This window comes from Panthera leo, chromosome A3 (assembly GCF_018350215.1).
Source record: "Panthera leo isolate Ple1 chromosome A3, P.leo_Ple1_pat1.1, whole genome shotgun sequence".
In the NCBI taxonomy this organism is placed as follows: domain Eukaryota; kingdom Metazoa; phylum Chordata; class Mammalia; order Carnivora; family Felidae; genus Panthera; species Panthera leo.
In genome coordinates, this window is record NC_056681.1 from 49,765,694 (window position 1) to 49,789,538 (window position 23,845).

General features: G+C 40.2%; 1 protein-coding gene across 2 annotated transcripts in view; it reads left to right on the forward strand.

Annotated features, from left to right (window-relative positions):
• Window positions 1-23,845, forward strand: part of PYGB (glycogen phosphorylase B) — a 58,368-nt gene that overhangs the window by 12,445 nt on the left and 22,078 nt on the right. For both annotated transcript variants that reach the window (XM_042931798.1, XM_042931797.1), the window contains exons 2-5: window positions 1,827-1,928; window positions 16,642-16,720; window positions 19,226-19,329; window positions 23,360-23,491. In XM_042931798.1, coding sequence (XP_042787732.1) covers window positions 1,827-1,928; window positions 16,642-16,720; window positions 19,226-19,329; window positions 23,360-23,491 — 417 coding nt within the window. The remainder of the gene's footprint in view (window positions 1-1,826; window positions 1,929-16,641; window positions 16,721-19,225; window positions 19,330-23,359; window positions 23,492-23,845) is intronic.

Consider the following 23,845-nt stretch of genomic DNA (forward strand, 5'->3'; position numbering starts at 1 on the left):
AACGGTAGGGAAATTGATTTTTTTAATTGTATTTTGAACATTTTAACCTGCAGGAAAGATAAAACCATAGTACAGTCAGTACTTCTCCATGGACTCACATCTGAATCCAAGACACACATTCTCATCATTATGCATATGTACACACTCACGACACACCCTTTTTCAAGGCTTGGTTTTGTTTTTTTAACTTTTCCTTTAGGAGCAACATTAGATTTGCAGGGGGCTACAAACATAGTGTGGAGTACCATGTAGCCCTCCCTCAGTTTCCCCTAATATTAGTATCTTGCATGACCACAACACAGTTATCAAAGTAAGCTAGCACTGGCTCAGCACTTTCTTCACATTTTTGACCAGTTTTTCCTCTAATATTGTCTGTCCCTGGACCAAATCCAGGGCTCTCTAGTTATTATGTCTCCTTAATCTCCTCCCATTGGCGATGGTGGTTGGTCTTTCCTCATCTTTCACAACGTTGGATAATCTGATGAATACTGGCCAGGGAGTTCATAAAACAACCCTTAGTTGGTGCCCATCCAAGGTTTTCTCCAAATTAGTGTGGGTTATCGAGCTTAGAAAGAATACCTCAAGCCATGGAGCCCCCTTCTCATCACAGCGCATCATCACAACCCATCACTGGTGATGTTAACCTTGTCACCAGGGGAATGTGGTGTCAGCAGGTTCTTCCCCTGTGAAGTTACAGGTTCCCTCCCAGACTCACCTCAGCCAACTCACCCTCAAGGGGGAGGGGATTTAGCACCACCTGCTGGAGTGAAGAATATCAGAGAATTTTTTGACATTTGTTAAAACCACATGGTAATGAGTATATACTTTGGGGGAGATATTAGAGGCTGTGCAGATAGTAAAGCTGTGCCAGCTGGCTTCAGAGTTCAGCTGTGGCCGTTGTCTGCAGCAATTACACTGCGCTGTTCTCATGCTGATTTTCTGTTTCGCTCGTTCCATCTGCATGCATTCATTGGAATTTATCTGTGAGGAATATTTCTCCCTTCTTCCCCATTTATTTTTCCAGACCTTACTTTTGATGGCAGGAAGCAGCATGGAGTCCTGTATAAAAGCAAGACTCTGAGGGCCAGATTGTGGCTCTGCCACTGCCACCCAGTGGCCCCACTGGGTGGTTTGTGAGGAGTAAATGGTACCATGCATGGGAAGGGCTTAGAACCCAACTCAGCTCCCAGTGAGTGTGGGTGGTCATCCTCTTTGTTTACATAGAAAGTCACATATTCCAATCCCCCAGAGCCAGCCAATAGGCAGCAGAAACTTTCCTGACTTGTGTCCGTCCGTTCATCCATCCATCCATCCATCCATCCATCCAGTTGTGTTGACTGTGTGGTGTTTGCCGAGTACCTAACATGGGTGTTAAAAGCTGTTAATACTTGAAAATATCCCCCCCCCCCGCACGCCGCCCCCCCCCCCCCCAAGTTGTTTTATCCTGTGTTAGAGATTTGAAGATGTCACTTGCTCAAGGGCTCATGGTGGGGAAGAGGCCAAGCTAAGTTCAGAGCTGGCTCTATCCATTCTGGGAGCCTTGTTCCCTACCACTGCCCTGCCCTGCCTCCTCCCATCTAGGGAGGCCAGCTTATATCCAGAAGGGCAATGAGCAGTTTTGCTATAGAAGGGTCCCGGGCAGGCTGCCTTTGGAAAGCTGAGTTTGGCCAAGACTCAGCAAAGGGAGTGAGCCCATTTAGGGGGGATTGTGGGTAGCCTAAATGAGACCCCTAAGTAGGTGCCCTTACGAATCTGCCCAACACCCTAATCTTCCTCATGTGTCAGGATGGAAAAGAAATCTAAGATTCTTTCTTTTGTCTCCTCAGCGCATCTATTATCTTTCCCTGGAATTCTACATGGGCCGCACACTGCAGAACACAATGGTGAACCTGGGTCTTCAGAATGCTTGTGATGAAGCCATTTATCAGGTACAGTGCTTTGGGTCTGGGCTGGTGGGTAGCCTCTTGCAGCACACTGAGTTTTAATCCAGGCCCCACAGAGGTGAGCATTGATGTTGAGATTTGCTGCCATCTGGGGCTGGTAGTGACTTATGACATAGTCTGTCCTACATGGGGGAGAATAGGTTGGTGGGTGACACTCTTTCTCAAGGGGAAAAAGTAAGGATTGGATGGGAAACTAATACATGGGAGGGCAAACATGGCTTTTCATTGTGGTGCTAAGGTTTCAAGGCTTCTAGGAGCCATTGTACTCCTCACACCCGCCCCAGGGGCAGATTTACCCCAGGGCAGAAGTGCTTGGTATTGTCCATTTCATTCTTGCCTTACTGAACTAGTAACCCACCTCTGGGCCCCTCTCCCACCCCAGGCAACTTTTTGTGCTCATCTTATTCTCTAGGTATAAAATTGCCCCTTCTCCCCAGTCGGAATAAAAACTGTCTTTGCTTAAGGGGTCTTAATTAACACTTATTCACTTGGAGGCTAACTCCGTACACAGTTCATTTGTGGTTTTAGAGCAGAGCTGGAATCCATCCTGTCTGTTTTCTGCTCTCTACCCACCTCCCTGGACACCCATCTTCCTCCTATACTGGACACTCAGTGTACAATTTCTAGGGTGTGAATAAGTAGCACTTCTGCCCTTCTGCACGTACATAGCAGGGTCTTCACCAGAGTCTTCCCTCCCCCAGCACCTTCCACTGCCTTTGCTTTGGTTCAGTTTAGGGTGGGAGGCACTCTGGGGGCCCTGTTGGTAGCAGCATGGTGGGGACCTCACATGGGTCTCAGGCATGGTACAATAAAAATTTGGAAAAAGATTGGACTCCCCAAAATGGAAATTGTAAGCTCAAAATTATCTAAGAAGAGACTGGAAGGAAAGATGATGTTGGAGTAGGAGGACCCTAGGCTTGCCTCGTCCCACAAACACAACTAGAAAACTATCAAACCACCCTAAGTACTCCAGAAATCGTCCTGAAGAATGACACAACAAACTCCACAACTAAAGGGAGAAAAGAGGCCACATCGAAGAAGGTAGGAAGTACGGAGACATAGTTTGGGAAAGAAATGGATCAGATTGTGCCCACTGTGGTGGGGGAGGGAGCCACTGTTGCAGAGAAGGGCAAGAGATAGACTAGCACACAGGGGAGTGCATGGGATAGATAAATCTCCATAGCAGTTGACTTGGAAAGTGAGAGAGGTTCAATTTCATGACTTCTTGTGACCAGTGGGGCTTAAAGGCTGGAGGGTTTTTGTTTGTTTGTTTGTTTTGTTTTTTTAATTGATTTTCTTGAGTGGTGGAGCAAAGAAGAGGGAGAGAGATAATCCCAAGCAGGCTCTGCACTGTCAGTGTAGAGCCCGACATAGAGCCTGACACAGAGCTTGAACTCATGAACTGTGAGATCATGACTTGAGCCAAACCAAGAATAGGATGCTTAACTAACTGAGCCACCCAGGCACCCCTTAAAGGCTGGAATTTTAAAGTTCAACAGGCTGGGCTGGGATAGAACCCAGAGGCATTGGATTGCTCTTGGAGAAAAGGCAGACAAATACCTTTAGACATACTGTGTGGAAACAACAATCTGGAGAGGACCTGGAACACACAGTGGGAAGGGTGTTTGCTCATTTTGGAGTGTGTTCTAGAGAGGCAGCATTTACAGAGACCCCTCTGAGAACAAAGGAACTGGCAGGCACCGCTTCTCTCCCCTACCCATCAGTATAAGCACAGGGCCACTTGCGGGAACCAGCATAGTGCCATCACTCCCTAAGTAACTTGCTTTCACAAAGTCATGCCCCCAGCACCCTGGTGGAACTGCCCCTCCCAGTCATGCTTGCCTCAGTCCCGGGGTGGCAGGTCCCTTCCCCCCAGAAGACTGGCTCAAACCCCTACTTACACCATGTCTCCCATTGTGAGAGTTTTGAGGGGCCTTGGTTTCAACAGTGGTGGAGACAGGTCTCATTTCACAAGCTGACCAGAGCACACCTAGTCAAAAGTTGCCACATTCAGGCCAGGGATTAAACATTGCCTGCAACAGACAAAGACGGCTTCTGCAGATGATTGGCCTAAAGGATAAAGCAGCCAGAACACAATAGTTGAGCACACACAGCACACATTGGAGACACTCCCTGAAGCATCAGGTTTTGGGGAATAGGGGACACTACACTGCAGGACACTACAGGACCTCTTTTTCATAAAGCCATTACTCTCAAGAATAGGACGTGTAGCTGACTTTCCCAACATACAGAAATAGGCATAGAGACTTAAAATGAGAAGACAGAGAAATTTATCCCAAATGAAAGAACAAGATAAGGCCACAGCTGGAGATCTAAGCAAGAGAGACATAAATAACATACCTGATAGAGAATTTAAAGTCCAGATACTTGTTGGACTTCAGAAAAGAATGGAAGGCATTGGTGAGATGATCAACACTGAGATAAGAAAGATAAAGCGTTCAATAGGAGAAATGAGAAACACACTTGATGGAATGGACAGCAGGCTGGAAAATGCAGAGGAAGGAATTAATGACTTAGAACAAATGACTCCATCAAACAATAACATTATAGGGATCCCAGAAGAGATAGACAAGGGGGCAGCAAATTTAGTTGAGGAAGTAATGGCTGAAAACTTCCCTAATCTGGGGAAGGAAACAATGTCCAGATCCAGGAAGCCCAGAGTACCCCCAACAGACTCAACAAAAGCAATCCATACCTAAAACATAGGGAAGAGAGGAGTAAACAATTGGTTGACACTTAAACAACCATCAACTTAATATAGACTGCTACATGCAGAAGATGGTATATATAAACCTAATGGTAACCACAAATCAAAAACCACTAACAAATATGCAAAGAATAAAGAGCAAGAAATCCAAATACATCACTAAAGAAAACCAACAAGCCATGAAAGAAAGAGAAGGGTCAGAGAAAAACTTCAGAAACAACCAGAAAATAAGTAATAACATGGCAATGAATACATATCTATCAGTAATGATTTTGAATGTAAATGGACTAAATGTTCCAATCAAAAGACATAGGGTGTCAGAATGGATTTAAAAAAAAAAAAAAAAAAGACCAGTCTATATGCTGCCTATAAGAGACTCATTTTAAACCTAAACACACCTACAGATTGAAAGTGAGGGATGGAGAAACATTTATCATGCAAATAGATGTCAGAAGAAGCTGGAGAAGCAATATTTATTTCAGACAAAATAGATTTCAAAACAAAGAATGTGACAAGAGACCAAGAAGGGCACTATATAATAATAAAGGGGGCAATCCAATAAGAATATATAATTTAAATATTTATGTACCCAACATGGAGGAACCCAAATACATAAAATTGTTATAATAAACACAAAGGAACTGTTTGGTAATAATACAGTAATAGTGGAGGACTTTAATACCCCTGTTACATTGATGGATAGATCATCCAAACAGAAATTCAATAAGGAAACTATGGCTTTCAATGACACATAGGACCAGGTGGATTTAACAGATATATTTAGAATATTCCATATTAAAACAGCAGAATGCACATTCTTTTCAGGTGCACATAGAACATTCTCCAGAATAGATCACATATTAAGCTACAAAACAAGCCTCAACAAATTCAAAAGGATTGAAGTCATACCATGCATCTTTTTGTAGTGTTGATACCACACTATGAAACTAAAAATCATAAGAAAAAAAATCTGGAAACCACAAATACTTTGAGGGTAGATAACATGCTGCTGAACAATGAGTGGGTTAACAAAGAAATCAAATAAGAAATCCAAAAGTACATGGAAATAAAAGTACATGAAAATTAAAACACAATGTCTAAAACTTTTAGGATATAGCAAAAGTGGTTCTAAGAGGAGGTTTATAACAATATAGGCCTACCTCAAGAAGCAAGAAAAATCAAAAACAAAAACAAAACAAAACAAAACAAAAACCTAACCTTGCACCTAAAACAGCTAGAAAAAGAAGAACAAACAAAATCCAAAACCGGCACAAGGAAGGAAATAATAAAGATTAGAACAGAAATAAATTATATAGAAACTAAAAAACCAGAACAGATAAATGAAACCAGCAGCTTATTCTTTGAAAAGATCAACAAAATAGATAAACATCTAGCCAGACTCATCAAAAAATAAGAGAAAGGATTCAAATAAATAAAATTTCAAATTAAAGAGGAGAAATAACAACCAATGCCACAGATATACAAACAATTGTAAGAGAATATTATGAAACACTATATGCCCACAAACTGGACAACCTAGAAGAAATGGATAAATTCCTACAAACATATAATCCACCAAAACTAAAGCAGGAAGAAATAGAAATTTTGAATAGATCGATTACCAGCAAAGAAATCAAATCAGTAATCAAAAAACTCCCAACAAACAAAAGCTCAGGACCATATACCTTCACAGGCAAATTCTACCTAACATTTAAAGAAGAGTTAATACCTATTCTTCTCAAACTTTTCCAAAAAATAGAGAGGAAGGACAACTTCCATATTTACTCTATGAGGCCAGCATTACCCTGATACCCAAACTAAATAAAGACACCACATAAAAAGAGAACTATAGGCCAGTATCCCTGATGAACACAGATGCAAAAATCATCAAAAAAAATACTAGCAGAGTCCAATACTACATTAAAAAAAAATCATTCACCACGGTCAAGTGGTATTCCCAGAACACAAGTTCAAAACGCACAGATCAGTCAACGTGAGATATCACATCAGTAGAGAAAGCATTAAAAACCATATGATCCTTTCAGTAGATGCAGAAAAAGCATTTTTCAAAGAACAACATATGATCACGATAAAAACAAAGTACAGGGGTGCCTGGGTGGCTCAGTCGGTTAAGAGCCTGACTTAGGCTCAGGTCATGATCTCATGGCTTGTGAGTTTGAGCCCCACATTGAGCCCTGAACAATGCTGTGTCCCCTCACTCTCTCTACCCCTCCCCCACTCGCACTGTCTCTCTCTGTCTCCCAAAAATAAAAACCGTTAAAAAAAATTTTTTTAATTAAAAAAAACAAAGCACAACATCTGATCATGATAAAAACCCTCAGCAAAGTAAGGTTAGAGGGAACATACTTCAACATAATAAAGGCCATATATGAAAATCCGCAGTGAACGTCATCTTCAATGGGGAAAAACTGAAAGCTTCCTCCCTGCCACCCCCAAGACCAGGAACAAGACAAGGATGTCCACTGTCATCACTTTTATTCAACATGGTAATGGAAGTCCTAGTCACAGCTGTTAGCAAAACGAAATAAAAGGCATCCAGATTGGTAAGGAAGAAGTAAAACTTTTACTATTTGCAGATGACATGATACTCTATATAGAAAACCTTAAAGACTCCACCAAAAAACTACTAGACCTGATAAATGAATTCAGGAAAGTCACAAGACACAAAATCAAGCGTACAGAAATCTGTTGCATTTCTATGCACTAATAATGAAACAGCAGAAAGAGAAATTAGAAAAACAATCCCATTTACAATTGCCTCCAAAATAATAAGATACCTAGGAATAAATCTAACCAAAGAGGTGAAAGACTTGTACTCTGAAAACTATAAAACACTTTTTTTTAATTTTTTTTACATTTTTATTAATTTTTGAGAGACAGAGACAGAGCACAAGTTGGGGAGGGGCAGAGAGAGAATGAGACACAGAATCCAAAGCAGGCTCCAGGCTCCGAGCTGTCAGCACAGAACCCGACGTGGGGCTTGAACCCACAAACTATGAGATCATGACCTGAGCCAAAGTTGGATGCTCAATTGACTGAGCCGCCCAGGCACCCCAGGAAAATCACAAGACACAAAATCAGTGTACAGAAATCTGTTGCATTTCTATGCACTAATAATGAAACAGCAGAAAGAGAAATTAGGAAAACAATCCCATTTACAATTGCTCCCAAAATAATAAGATACCTAGGAATAAATCTAACCAAATAGGTGAAAGACTTGTACTCTGAAAACTAGAAAACACTTTTTTTGATGAAAGAAATTGAAGATGACACAAAGAAATGGAAAGGCATTCTGTGTTCATGGATTGGAAGAGCAGATATTGTTAAAATGTTTATACTACCCAAAGCAATCTACACATTTAATGCAAACCCTATCAAAATACTGACAACATTTTTCACAGAGCTAGAACAAACAATCCTAAAATTTATATGAACTACTAAAGACCCCGAATTGCCAAAGCAACTTTGAAAAAGAAAAGCAAAGCTGGAGGCATCACAATTCTGGACTTCAAACCATGTTACAAAGCTGTAGTGATCAAAACAGTATGGTACTGGCACAAAAATAGAAACATAGATTAATAGAACAGAATAGAAACCCCATAAATGAATGCACAACTATATGGTTGATTAATCTTTGACAAGGCAGGAAAGAATATCAAATGAGAAAAAGACAGTCTCAACAAATGGTGTTGGGAAAATTGGTCTACTATATACAAAAGAATGAAATGGACCACTTTCTTACACCATACACAAAAATAAATTCAAAATAGATTAAAGACCTAGATGTGTGGCCTGAAACCACAAAAATCCTAGAAGAGAGTTCTAGGCAGTAAAGTTTTTAATATTGGTCGTAGCAACATTTTTCTAGATAGGTCTCCTGAGGCAAGGGAAATAAAAGCAAAAATAAACCATTGGGACTACATCAAAATAAAAAAGCTTCTGCACAGTGAAGGAAGCAATCAACAAAACTATAAGGCAATCTATAGAATGGGAGAAGATATTTGCAAATGACCTATCCTGTAAAGGGTTAGTATCCAAAATATATAAAGATCTTCTACAACTAAACACCCCCCCAAAATAATCCAATTTAGAAATGCACACAGAAGAAATGAACAGACATTTCTCCAAAGATATCAGATGGTTAACAGACATATGAAAAGATGCTCAACATTACTCATTATCAGGGAAATGCAAATCAAAACTATATGAGATATCACCTCACACCTGTCAGAAAGGCTAAAATAAAAAATACAAGAAACAACAGGTATTGGTGAGGATACTAAGAAAAAGGACCCTCTTGCACTGTTGGTGGGAATGCAAACTGGTGCAGCCTCTCTTGAAAACAGTGTGGAACTTCCTCAAAAAATTAAAAATAGAACTATGCTATGATCCAGCAATCACATTACTGGGTATTTACCCCAAAAATACAAAACCACTAATTCAAAGGGATATATGTACCTCTATGTGTATAGCAACATTATTTATAATAACCAAATTATGGAAGCAGCCTAAGTGTCCATCAATAGATGAATGGATAAAGAAGAGGTGAAATTGTATATATACAATGGAATATTATTCAGCCATAAAAAATAATCTTGCCATTTGCAACAACATGTGTGGAGCTAGAGATTATTGATGCTTGGTAAAATAAGTCAGTCAGAGAAATACAAATACCATATGATTTCACTCATATGTGGAATTTAAGAAACAAGCAAAAGGGAAAAGAGAGAGAGAGAAGCCAAGAAACAGAGTCTTACCTGTAGAGAACAAACTGGTTTCCAGAGGGGAGGTGGGTTGGGAGATGGGTGAAATAGGTTGATGAGGATTAAGGAGTGCAGTTGTTGTGATGAGCACCAGGTGATATATGGAATTGTTGAATGACTATATTGTACACCTGAAACTATTACACCATATGTTAATTATACTGGAATTAGAATGAAAAAAATTATCTAAAAAAAGAGGTTATCCTTCAAATTTGTCATTTGAATTCTGTTTACTGAATATGAACATCAGAATGCGTATGTAAGGACCACGAAACATGTAAAGTCTAGGTCTTCAGTGGAATTTATTGTTATAGGAAGTGTTTTAGTTTTCAAAACATTCTCTTTATATATATTCTTACAGATAGTAAAGATTTGAGGGAATGTTTATGCCATAATTATGCCATCTCTATAATCAATTACACAAATAACATGTTAATTATAGGGAGTTGTAAAATGAAGGGTAGCATATATCTTTTTAAATGTTGTACATCTTTTTCTTAAAAGTGGTATTTCTAAGTTTTAATTAATCTTGTATTTGAAAGGTTTTCATGATGATCAAAGCTTTACTGTCTCTAGGTACATGGTTGTTGGGCCCTTCTATTCATAAAGTGGGGTGCCACATGCTTTGGGAATCAGATGATGATGCAGGGCTTGGGTGGGCCTCCTCCCCCATACCCCTCCCCTATTTATAATATAATATGAAAAGTGAAACACACCACCAGTGTATCATACAGGGCTGGAAATTAGTTCCAGGGAGCAGATTACACTAAAAACTAGAACTTCAACAGAAGCAGCTCCCTCCTGACTGCCATCAAGGGCACATTTAAATATTTTTTTTATCATAGAAAATCTAAAATATGTACAAATATTGAGTGACTGCTATGAAGAACTCCTTCCACATACCTATCACTGGGTTCCACCTGTCATCAAGACCTACTCATGACTTCTCATTTCCCTCACATCCCTTGCTACTCCCAGATTATTTAAGCTAATATCAAACAGCATATTTCACTTATTGCCATTTCAACAGGTGTCTGTAAAGATAGGGTCATACCGCTATGACCCCTAAGATATTGACCATCATTTTCAGGCAGTTGACAAACTTGTTGACTGCCTTATAATTTTTTTGATAATTTTTTTAATATGAAATTTGTCAAATTGGTTTCCATATAACACCCAGTGCTCAACCCAACAGGTGCCCTCCTCAGTGCCCATCACCCACTTTCCCCTCCATCCTATCCCCCATCAACCCTCAGTTTATTCTCAGTTTTTAAGAGTCTCTTATGGTTTGCCTCCCTCCCTCTCTAATTTTTTTTTCCCCTTCCCACCCCGCCATGGTCTTCTGTTAAGTTTCTCAGGATCCACATAAGAGTGAAAACATATGGTATCTGTCTTTCTCTGTATGACTTATTTCACTTAGCATAATGCCTTATAATTTTTTAAGCAGTATATTCAGAAACTTAGCTGCATTTGTTTGATATGTCTCTTAAGTCTCTATTAATCTATAGGCTTCTCTTTTTTTATTCTTCTGCCTTCCAGTTTATTTGTTGAAATGATTTGTCCTATAGAGTGTCCTGCAGTCTCTATTGGACTGATGGTGTTCCCAGCTTGTGTTTAACCTGCTGCTTTGTCCCAAGGATTTTACTCTCACCAGTTCTACTCAACATAATACTGACAGGTCTAGCTGGGGTATTTACAAAAGAAAACAAAATAAGAGGCATCTAGATTGGAAAGGAAGAAGGAAAGGTATCTCTTTGAGCAGATGAAACAAAAATATATTAGTACAGCTGAATGAGTTCGGCAAATTTATAGATATAAGATCAATATGCAGAAATCAACCGAATTTTTATGTAACTGCAATGAATGATCTGAAAATGAAATTAAGAAAATTATTCCACTTAAAATAGCATCAAAAATAATGAAATACTTAGGAATTAATTTCCAAAAGAGATGCAGAGTTATGTTCTAAAAATTATAAAACATTGCTGAAAGAAATAAAAGGAGACCTAAAAATGAAAAGACATTTCATGTCCATCCATGACTTGGAATCTTAAGATGGCAGTACTCCCCAAATTGATCTACAGACTTATTGCAATCCCCCACTAAAGTTCCAGTTGTCTTCTTTGCAGAGATTGACAAACTGATCCTAAAATCCAGATGGAAATGCACAGACCAGAAATCAGTATGTATGTATGTATGTATGTATGTATGTATGTATGAATGAATGAATGTATGTATGTATGTATGTATGTATGTATTTATAGAGAGCAGGTGAGTGGGGAAGGGGCAGAAGGAGAATCCCAAGCAGGCTCACACTCAGCACAGAGCCCAAAGCAGGGCTTGATCTCATGATTGTGAGATCTCTGGGCCAAAATCAAGAGTCAGACACTTAACTGACAGAGCCATCCAGGTGCCCCCAGACCAGAAATCATTAAAACATGCTTGAAAAAGAACAGTGTGGAGCCTGCTTGGGATTCTCTCTTTCCCTCTCTCTGTGCCCCTCCCACGCATGCTCTATTTCTCAAAATAAATAAATAAACTTTTTTTTTTTGAAAGAAGAACAAAGTGTGAAGGACTCACACTTCCAAATTTCAAAACTCACTATGAAGCTACAGTGATCAAGACAGTGTGGTACTGGCGTAAGGATAGACATATAGAACAATGGAATAGAATTGAGAGTCCAGAAATAAACCCTCACATTTATAGCCAACTGATTTTCCCCCAATTATTTTGAAATTGTGGTAAAATACACATAATATAAATTGCATTCATACTGTGCCATGATTACCACCATCCATCTCTAGAACTCTTTCCATCTTACAAAACTGAACCTCTATATCCATTAAACACTAACTCCCCATTCTCTCCTTCAAGCTGCTGACAACTACCATTCTACTTTCTGTTTCTATGAATTTGATATTCTAGGTACTTCATATAAGCGAAATCATACAATATTTGTCTTTTTATGACTGGCTTAATATCTTCAAGATTCATCCATGTTGGAGCATATGTCAGAATCTCCTTTTTAAGGATCTACAAATAATATTCCATTGTATGTATGTACTACATTTTGTTCATCCATTCATTGGTCTATAGACACTTGGATTGCTTTGCCTTTTAGCTACTGTGAATAATACTTTTATGAACATGAATGTACGAATATCTCTTCAAGACCCTACTTTCAATTCTTTTTGGTATATACCTAGAAGTGGAATTTCTGGATCATATGGTAATTCTATGTTTAACTTTTTGAGGGACCATCATACTGTTTCCCACAGTGGTGAAACCATTTTACTTTCCCACCAGCAGTGCACAAGAGTTCCAGTTCTTTCACATCCTCACCAACACTTGAACACTTGTTATTTTCCTTTTTTTTTTTTTTTTTTTTTGATAGTAGCCATTCTAATATATGGGAGATAGTATCTCTTGTGGTTTTAATTAACGTTATTTCCCTACTGTGTTGTATGTAAGTGATGAATCACTAAATTGTACTCCTGAAACCAATATTGTGCTGTATGTTAACTAACTAAAATTTAAAGAAAAAGAAAAAAACCCATTATTTCCCTAATGATGAGTGATGTTGAGCATCTTTTCATGTGCTTATTGGCTGGCCATCTAAATATCTTCTCTGGAGAAATGTCTGTTTAAGTCCTTTGCCCATTTCTGAATTGAGTTGTTTGTTTTTTATTGTTGAGTTTTGGGAATTCTCTATTCTGGATATTAATCCCCTGTCAGATATGTGATTAGCATTGCTAATATTTTTTCTCAGGTTGTCTTTTCACTTTGTTGACAGTGTCCTTTGATGCAGAAAAGTTTTAACTTTCATGAAGTCCAGTTTTTTTTGTTTTGTTTTTTTTTTGTTTTTGTCACCTGTGCTTTTGGTGGCCTATATAGTCAAATTGCTTTTTTTTTTTTTTAAGAAAGTGTACCAAAATAACTCAATAGAGAAAAAATATTATTTTTGATAAATACTGCTAGAACAGTTGGATGTCCACATCCAAATGAATGAAGCTGGATCCCTACCTGATACTCCATATAAAAATTAAGTCAAAATGGATCAAAGACCTAAATGTAAGAGCTAAAACCATAACACCCTTAGAAGTATATAGGCAAATCTTCATGATTTAGCAATAGATTCTTAGAAATGACATCAAAAGCACAACCAATAAAAAGAAAAATAGATAAATTGGATGAGAGTTAAAACTTGTGTCATCAAAGGACATTATGAAGAAAGTGAAAAGTCAAAATGGGAGAAAATATTTGTAAATCATAAATCTGATCAGGGTCTAGTATTCAGAATGTATTAACAACTCTTACAACTCAATAACAAAGAGACAGATAACCCAATTTAAAAATAGGCAAAGGACTTGAACAGACATTTTCCCAAAGAAGGTATACAAATGGTCAAAAAGCATGTGAAAAGATAATCAGCATTAGTAGTCGTCAGGAAATGTAAATAAAAACCATGAGATACCACTTTGCACCCACTAGAGTGGCTGTGCTTGTAAAGACAGAGAACAAGTGTTGGCTAGGACATGGAGAAACTGGAACCTTCATATACTGCTGGGAGACAGTAAAATGGTAGAATCACTTTGGAAAATAGTTTGGAAGTTACTCAAAAAGTTAAGCATAGAATTTACCATGTAACCTAACAATTTCACTCCCAGGTTTATTTCCAAGAAAAATGAAAACATATGTCTACCCATAAAATTGTACTTGAATGTTCATAGCAGCATTATTCATAATAACCAGTGGAACCGGCCTAAATATCCATTTATGTGATAAATGCATACACAAAATGTGGAGTAGTCATCCAGTGGAAAGGTACTCAGTGATAAACAGTACTGATACATGCTCCAACATGGATCAACCCTGAAAACATTATTCTAATTGAAAGAAGCCAGATACAAAAGGCCATATGTGGTTTGTTTCCATTTAAATGAAATGACCAGAATAGGCAAATCTATAGAGACAGAAAGTAGAAAAGTGATTGCCAAGGTCTGGAATAGGGAAACTGGGAGTGATTGCCAGTGAATATCGGGTTTGTTTTTGGAATGGTGAAGTTCTGGAATTAGTGGTGGTTGCATAACTTTGTAAATATGCTGAAAACCATTGAATTATTCTCTTCAAATGGTGAATTTTATAGGGTATGTGAATTATATCTCAATTAAAAAGGTTAAAGATGCTTTATCATGCTTTTTCTGTCTTCGGTTCTGAAACCCACTTGAGCAAGATTTTACTTTCTGTCAATTAGCTACTATTTGTGCCTCTTTTGAATACTTTCAAACTCATGGCAAAATTTGCCTTACTAGACTGAGATGTACCTACAACATTCAAGGGTAAAAACATAAAAGAACAAAACATCTTTCCTCCCACATAGCCTGCCTTTATGTGGTATGCTGGTCTCTGACTTTAGTAGGTGTTTTGTGAATAAGAGGTTTCACAGTCAGATAAATCTGGAAAATGTAGTTAAATGTGTTGCTTAATTTGGAGCCAGTGTATATTACTGGGTAAATTCTGCCTCCCCTGCATATCCAAAATATCTTTGGTGGAACACACTCCTTGAAATTGCTGTGGGAATTAAGTCAATATTTTGAAATCTTACTCTGAATCAGATCACAGTTTGTGTTAATGCTGTTCAATTTACTTAATAGACACTAAACTGTTTCTTTATGACTTTGATGTTTTTATGTCCTTACAACTTTGCTTCTACCCTTTGTAATTTATCAGATCCTATAGTCCGGAGACCCCAGGGGCCCCAAGACCTTTCAGTGGGTCTGCTAGATCGGAACTGTTTATTCTTACTCTGTCACAGGTATATGGTGAAGCTTTCCAGAGATATCCGTGTGATACCTCAACAGATTGAATGCTAAGAGAGACAGTTATTAAAGAAAGATATTTGTAGAAATGTAAAACACTGCTACTCTTCTCAGTAAATTGTTTTCATTTTAAAACTGTATATTTGATTAAACTATGTTGTTTATGTTAATGTTAATGGGTTTATTATTTTAAAATGAATTCATATAGGCTTAAAAAACATTGATCTGTTTTAAATTTTTAACTTGATAAATATTGATAGATATAATTTCAATAAAGAATAGCTCTTGGGGGGTCTTCCTGAAACCAAAAAGTTTAAAAACCACTCATCAAGATAATTAATGAGAGCCATTTGTGAAGTTTAACACACTAAAGCCAGATTAATGGAACAATTATCCATCTATCATAACTGATAGGCAAAGCCTTCAGGTATGCATTCTGGAAAGGTTTCAAGTCAGGTGAAGAAGTTGTGACTTTGTTACTTTCTTTCTGATTTTTAACATTGTATACATATTTCACAAGATTGCACAAATGTAGTTGGGATGCCACAGGAAAGGTAGTTTTAGGTGTTGGTTTAAAAAGATGTCACATAGGACATCCGAAGAAGATGGCAGAGTAGGAGGAGCCTAGGCTCACGTCATCCCAAAGACACACCTACCTAATAACCACATCAGCATAAATAACCCAGAAAACGACCTGAAGACTGGCAGAACAGATTCTTCACAGCTAGAGAAGAGGCCACATCCAAGAGGCAAATAATAAATCTAAGCAGTTAAATAATTAGTAAATAAATAAATAAGTTACATAAATATCATTAAACCATATACAATTAAAGAATTATTGAAACCACTGATTTTGGTGTTAGGCTACATGTTATAATCTGTTCACTATACGTAGGTTAATAACCTGGCAATATCTTTGGATGTTAAACATGTCTCATTTGGATTATTTATTCTTTATTTTTTTTAAGTTTATTTAATTTGAGAGGTGGGGGAGGGTCAGAGAGCAAGGGAGAGAGAGAGAATCCCAAGCAGTCTCCATGCTGTCAGCTCGGAGCCAGACACAGGGCTTGAACTCATGAACTGTGAGATCATGACCTGAGCCGAAACCAAGAATGGGAGGCTTAACCAGCTGAACTACCCAGGCTCCCCTGATTATTAATTCTCAAGTAGTTTGGCAGCTTTTAAGATACCTGGAAACTTTCATTTTCATAAATACCAGATTTTAACATTGGATTTTCAAGTCTAAAAGCAGACTTTTTTAACCTTTGATTGATAGAAACTCACAAGATTTAATATCTTTCCTCCTGTTGTGTGAGGAAGATAGACACTAAGTAATACTAAAACGTTGCCCTTGTTTTTATTCACAGCTAGGGCTGGACTTGGAAGAACTGGAGGAAATAGAAGAGGACGCCGGCCTTGGCAATGGAGGCCTGGGGAGGCTGGCAGGTAAACCCGGCACCTGGCTGGTGCACAGTCTCTCCTGGTGTAATGCCCTGGCCACTGCTCACATGGCGAGGCAGAGGTCAGCCGTGCTCTGAACAGCAGTCTGTCAGTGTAGATTGGCCCCTCTGAGTGGATGGGAGAGTGTGTTTCATCCACATCGAAAAAAATGCAAAATATTATGTTTTTCCTTTATACAAGGGATACTTCCTAATTATCATGAAAACCAGGGTTGCTGGTTTTTGGGTAGCTGGCCCTGGGAGGGGGTTTCCAGTATACTGACCACTTTCCGCAGTCAGTAATTGGGAGAAAGATGGATAGACACATATGTGCACACATATACACATACATATATGCATGTGTGCACACACATACATTCACATACACATGTACACACATACACACACACAATGATTTATGAATGTAGGTATGCTATTCCTGCTTTAGTGTAGTAAACAGATTGCCTGGAAATAGCAGAGTCATTCCTTTCAGGATATTGCTCCCTTGGGCCATTCTGTTTGACAGTATATCCAGCCTTGTTTTTCCTGTTTGAGGTGTTTGTTTTGTTTTTTTGGGGTTTTTTTAGTAGCTTTTTTAGGGCAGAGGGAGCTGAATGAAGAACTTAGAAGTGGAGGGGCACCTGACTGTCTAAGTCAGAAGAGCAAGCCACTCTTAATCTCAGGGTTGTGAGTTTGAGTCCCACGTTGGGTGTAGAGATTACTAAAAAAAAAAGTAAGTAAACTTAAAAAAAAAAACCAGAACTTAGAAGTGGAAATAGCTGTCACAGTGAGATTTGATTTTGCTGTGTGCTTCAAGGCTCTTGGGCACAATGTTTCTGGAACAGAAATAAGTTTTGTGCTGCCCTTGTGTGTGGGGGATATGGGAGGGTGGGCTCAGGCCCCTACCACTTTGCATTACTGCCCCTCTGGGGAGTTGTCATTTTCTAAAGGGATCAAACACCCTAAAGTTTATCTGAGCTTGTGCATGTGCCTTTGTTTTCAAATGTTAAGTTAAATTCTTCAGAAATTATAAATGCAGCATATATTTCTCCCAAACAAAACAATACATGGATTTATATAAAGAAACAGTTTGCAAGGCCTGCCCCACCTCCACCTGTTGATGTGAAAAGCTTGTGTGTCACCTACTGCTCTCAGATGCAGGGGTCTGTCTTAGTTTATGGCAGTGAAATCATCCCAGACAATAAGCTGTAGCTTACTTTCCACACAGACCCGATCATGGCATCACAGCCAGAGGGCAGCGCGTAGCCCTGAGGGAGCTCCTGGGTCATCAGTCCCCTGCGGCTCCCTTTACCCTCAATAGCATTCTGTTGATTATAGCCATCTTCCCAGTCAGTAAAAACAGCACCTGTTTCTCCAAGCTCCAGGAGGCTCCAGACCCTTCTGTCTCCTTCACAGCTCAGGTAGCTGCCTAAACTCCCCTCCTACCCTAAGGCTGGTGACTGTCAGGCAGGACAGTCCCATCCCTGCTGTAACACAATCTGCTCCCTTCAGGGGTTCAGGGCATCTGCAGGCCTTCCATAGTCTGGTTCCTGTTGCCTTCCTAGTCACCTTTCCTGCCACTTGTGCGGTGCCACTGGCCTTGCCCATGGACTGGTGTGACCTCCTCTGGGGCCCTGTTTCCATGGACTCCTCTTACCTGTGCAGATGTGGGTAGCCCCCAGCCTGCTGTAACTTGATGTGTCCTGTGGCCCTCCTGAGAGAATGCTTTCTTCAGAACAAGATTCCAGATCTTACATTTGTGGATCCTCTTATTCCTAACCCTCAGCACAGGGTCTAGTAACAGGGGTCTGGGCATACTTGGTGAATTGAGCAAGTATTTTATTTACTGATGTTTCTTGTGGACTTTTTTTCCTTTTTAATCCAGAAGTTTAATCAGACTGCCTTCTGGATCTTTATTTAAAACACTGGTCTTTTTCAAGACATTTTCATTGGAACAAAGGCTTATTAGGTTGATGTGCTGATCCAGCCACGTTCCGGGGGCCTTGGGTATTTGAGTTCTTTTATGGTAAAATGTCCATTCCCAGCCCCCTCCCCGTGCCTCCTTCACTAGCATGTAGAGCTAGTTCGTGGTGTTATCCCACTGTCCAAACAGCATGGACAAGTAGAAGGTGCAGGGGTGGGGAGGCCTTCAGCCTGTATGAGGTCTCTAAGACAAAGCTAGCAGTGAGGGGACTTTGTGTTGAAAGGTGTGCCAAGTTAGATGAGACTCTCTGGGGTTCTTCACTTCTGCCCTTCCCATCTCCCCACAGCCCCCACACTAACACCCTCTTGGCCCAGACCATGGCTCTCAAAGTGAAGGGATTGAGGGAGGGCTCAGTTTTACTTTCATGAAATCTGAAGCTGACAGGTTACCACTGAATCGCTGTCTGGCATCCAGAGGCCAGTGTCCCAGTACCTACTTAACATGGGTGTCTGGGCCTTGCTTCCAGTGGGCCTCAAAACTGCTAATTATCTTTGATTCCAAGAAGTTCTTTGTGTTTGGAATTTTCAGCCTGCTTCCTTGACTCAATGGCCACGTTGGGCCTGGCAGCATATGGCTATGGAATCCGCTATGAGTTTGGGATTTTTAACCAGAAGATTGTCAATGGCTGGCAGGTGGGTGAAACTCGGTTCTTTCACTTGTTTCCACCTCTCATGTGCAGAAGAAAACAAACAGGTACTTTCAGTTCAGTTTTTTATATGCTAAATTCCTTCCTGGAGAGATTGTCTGCCTGTCCTGGGCAAGGCAGAGGTGGGATAGGTCGGGGGTATCCTGTGAGCTTCGTGCTTCCCTTAGAGCTCTATGTGGGCTGCCAGAGGCCCATCTTCTGTGTGAGCTCATCACATACAGGTTCTGTGTGAGCCTGGGAAGCCTGCTGGGTGGGACCCAGGGCCTAACTGGCCTTATAGGTATTGCCAGGTGCTGCCTGCTGGTTCCCTGTTGTACCTCAGCATGGAACAGAGGTGGCCCTCTCTGGTTTACCCTCAGTGGGACAATTGACCTGGAGTAGTTAGAAGAAGAGTTATTGTAGGTTTTGTTCCCACCTTCTGCCTTCACTCCCCGACACCACTGAGGGGACTGTGTCCTGTGCCAGCCTCTGCAAAGCAAAGTGCCTTGAGGAAGAGTGGGCTTAGATCCTGAAATATCAAACCATAGCTAAGTGAGGTGGCCAAGAACACATTGGTGGAAAGAATATAACCTCACAGTGCAACCTCAATGTCCTACACTGGGCAAGAGGGTCATTTCCCCTCATTCAAAACTTTAAAATGGGGGTACCTGTGTGGCTCAGTTTGTTAAGCATCCAGCTCTTGGTTTTGGCTCAGGTCATGATCTCACAGTTTGTGAGTTCAAGCCCCAAGTGGGGCTCTGTGCCGACAGCGCAGAGCCTGCTTGGGATTCTCTCTCTCCCTCTCTCTGCCCCTCCCCTGCCCATGCATTCATGTGCATGCTGTCTCTCTCTCTCTCTCAAAATAAATAAATAAACTTAAAAAAAAAAAAGACTTTAAAATCGAAGGTATGGCTATTCCACTTGATTAGAAAATAGTTTATGTGATATAATTTGGCTCCTAAAAATGACAGACAAAGCAGGGCTGTGGTTGGGATTAAAGGTTTGTAACAGGAGAATAGTATAGAATATAAACAGATGGATGCCTGGGGTGATGGAAAGCTCCTGTATCTTGATGAGGCTGGGTCACAGGTACGTGCAATTGACAGAACTCCTCAAGAGTATCCTTAAGGTTTACACATTTTGCTATCTATATATTAACCTAAAAAATAAACACAGGGTGAACTGTACTTAATGAGGTGCATGCTGAAGTGTTCGTGGAGAAGTGTACAGATGTCTGCAACTGACTTTGAAATGCATCAAGAAATTAATGGGTCGATGGATGGAGGATATGTGATAAATCAAGTATAGCAACATGTTAACAATTATGGAACCTAAGTGGAAGGTGCGTGGGTGTTCACTGCCAATTCTTTTAACACTTCTTTATGTTTGAAAGCACTCATAATAAAAAGTTGGCAAAGAAAAGTGTGGCTAACAGTAAAAGAAAACTTAAAACAGATTTGTATCTGTTGCTTAATTTGTAGAAGTACTCTCTCCAGCCTTAAAGAGAACTCCACTCTTCCTCCTGGTACATTACAGGTAGTTTCATGCACAGTTCCTTATGTGTGTGTGTCTGTCAGAGGCACCCCAGCCCTTGTACCCCTGTGTCCTTTAACCCATTCCAGCTCCTTACAGTCGATGCAATGTGCTTTCATAAGACAGAAACTCTGAGGCCCCTCCTTACCTACTTGGTGTTATGGTTAAAGGCAGAAAGGTTTTTTGTGTTGTTTTTTTGTTTGACCACAGACATTTCTTTCTTCTGGTGTTCTATTTCTGTATATTATTGCCATCTTGCAAAACAATTTAAAGACAGTTGTGGGATGATAGGTGAATCATAAACTCACCCTCCTCTCACCCTGTTTTCATGAGAGCCAGTCAGTTTTTAATGGAGTTTAGCTGTAGCATAATTAAATGTGGGCAGTGGTCAGACAGCAGTGTTGTTGGCCATGGGGCAGGGAGAGGGGTCTGGAGAGGACACCCTCCTGCCTCTTGTACTTGAGGAGATGCTGCTTCTGCAAACTGCTCATGGAATTACGTTACAGGAGATGACCAGGCTTTGGTGTTGGAGAATTTCACTAATGTACAGACATGGCACCAGATCAAAAGGCAGGACTGGTCCCATGATGAATAGCTACCTGCACCAGACAGAAAAGCCCAGCCAGAAGTACTATGGAGAGACACATATTGAGGCAATAACCTCAGCTGTGTCACCTCCCTAAAACTGCAACCAAATATTCTTCTTTTACTTCTGTGTAGGAACCATTAAGAAAAAAACCCAGAGCACCTGGCTGGCTCAGTTGGTAGAGTGTGCGACTCTTTGATCTTGGGATCATGAGCTCAAGCCCCACATTGGGTACAGGGCTTACTTAAAAAAAAAAAAAAAAAGACAAACGAATAAAAATTTTTGAAAACCCTCAAAGTAACATACAGACACACCTTATTCTGTTGCACTTGGGTTTATTGCGCTTCACACATAATGCATATTTTACAAATTGAAAGTTGTGGCAACTCTGCATCAAGCAAGTTTGTTGGCCCCATATTTTCAACAGTATTTGCTCACTTTGTCATTTTGGTAATTCTCACAATGTTGCAGACTTTATTATATTGTTCTGGTGATCTGTGATCAGTGATTAAAACTTGCTGAAAGCTCAGATGATGGTTAGCATTTTTTAGCAATATTTTTAAATTAGGTATGTACATTGTTTTTTTAATAATTAATTAATTAAATTTGGGGGGGAGAGAGCATGTACAAATGAGTGGGAGAGGGAGAGAGAGAATCCCAAGCAGGCTGCATGCCCAGCGCAGAGCCCCCACATGGGGCTTGATCTCACAACTGTGAGATCATGACCTGAGCCACGATCAAGAGTCAGATGCTCAACTTGACTGAACCACCCAGGTGCCCCTGGGCACATTGTTTTTTAAGACATAATGCTGTTGCACACTTAATAGACTACAGTATAGCATAAACAAAACTTTCATATGCACTGGGAAACCAAAAAATTCATTTGACTCTCTTTTGCTAAATTGGCTTTATTGTGGCAGTCTGGAGCCAAATCTGCAATATCTCTGAGTTATGCCTATACCTGGGGTTATTTGTTAAATTTGAAGAAGAAAGACTCACTTATTTAATTTATATTTATAATTCTTTATACATTGCCTGCCAAATTTGTTTATTCCGAATGCTTCTACTCAAGGATTGTTAGACTCTGTGGGGCTACTTTTAGTTTTATTGGTGGGATTCTTTTTTGTGTATTTACTGATTTTGGATACCACTAAGTGCAGTTTTTGGAAAATTGGCTGCTTCAAGGAAGGCCTAGCACAAAAGCAATGTCTTCTAGTTGTGTGTGTCCAGGCATTCGTGCTACAAAGGCAGCCTGGCCCCTGGCACCTGTGAATTTGTGGTGTCATTTTCAAAGTGGTGGACTTCTAGTGATTCTTTTTTTTTTTTTTTTTTTACTATAACAGCTTTATTTAGTTATCAAGTGTTTTTTTTAGTATATTTACAAAGTTGGGCAGCCATCACCACTATCTATTTCCAGAACGTTTTCATCACCCCAAAAAGAAATCCAGCATGGATTTGCCGTCACACACTAGCACCTGACAACCATTAATCTATCTGGTGTCTCTGTGCATTTGGCTGTTCTAGACATTTCCTATGAATGGAGCCATACACTACATGGGCCTCTTCGACTCAGCGTCTTTGCAGGGTTTATCCATGTTGTAGTACGCAGCAGAACTTTATCCTTTTTTATTGCTGAATTCAGGTTGTTCTTAATGTCTTTTTACTTTAATGCATTCTTCTGAATTTTATCTGAGTTTGTTTCTTTAACAGGACGACATGTTAATTTTTAAACACAAGGCCTTGACTGGAACTGGACATCTTTGCCTTGTAAATAGGCTATAGTTTATTTCAGTGCTGGATGGCGTCGGTATCTCAACAGCATGGTCATTGTGGGCAGTGGAAAGGGGTGGCCCTGCGCCTATGACTGTCTCCCCACTGCCACCCAAGAGAGCTGACCTTACCACCGGCCCCTTTCCAGGTGGAGGAGGCAGATGACTGGCTGCGCTATGGCAACCCCTGGGAGAAAGCCCGGCCCGAATACATGCTTCCTGTGCACTTCTACGGGAGAGTGGAGCACACCCCTGAGGGTGTCAGGTGGCTGGACACTCAGGTATCCACCCTGGGCATCCCCAGGGAAGTGTGGGGCTGAGTGAGGTGGCTGCCACATTTTGTCATCACTCCTCATTCCCTTTGGGAGTGGGAGGTGTGCTGTTTCCCCAGAGGACCTGACCCAAGGTGACTGACTGGGAGGTTTTGTTCTCATACACTCAATTCTTACACATTGTCAGGGCTGCCCAGACAGTGGAAAACACTCAGAGTGAAGCCGCTGTCTTTGCAGTTTAATAGGGGCTTGTGTTGGGGTTCAGACCAGCAGTGATTGAATGGCTAGCAGGACAGTGTTGTGACAGGGGCAGGGTGTTAATCTCTGGAGGGACATGGATAGTCCCCAGCATCTCTAGACAGC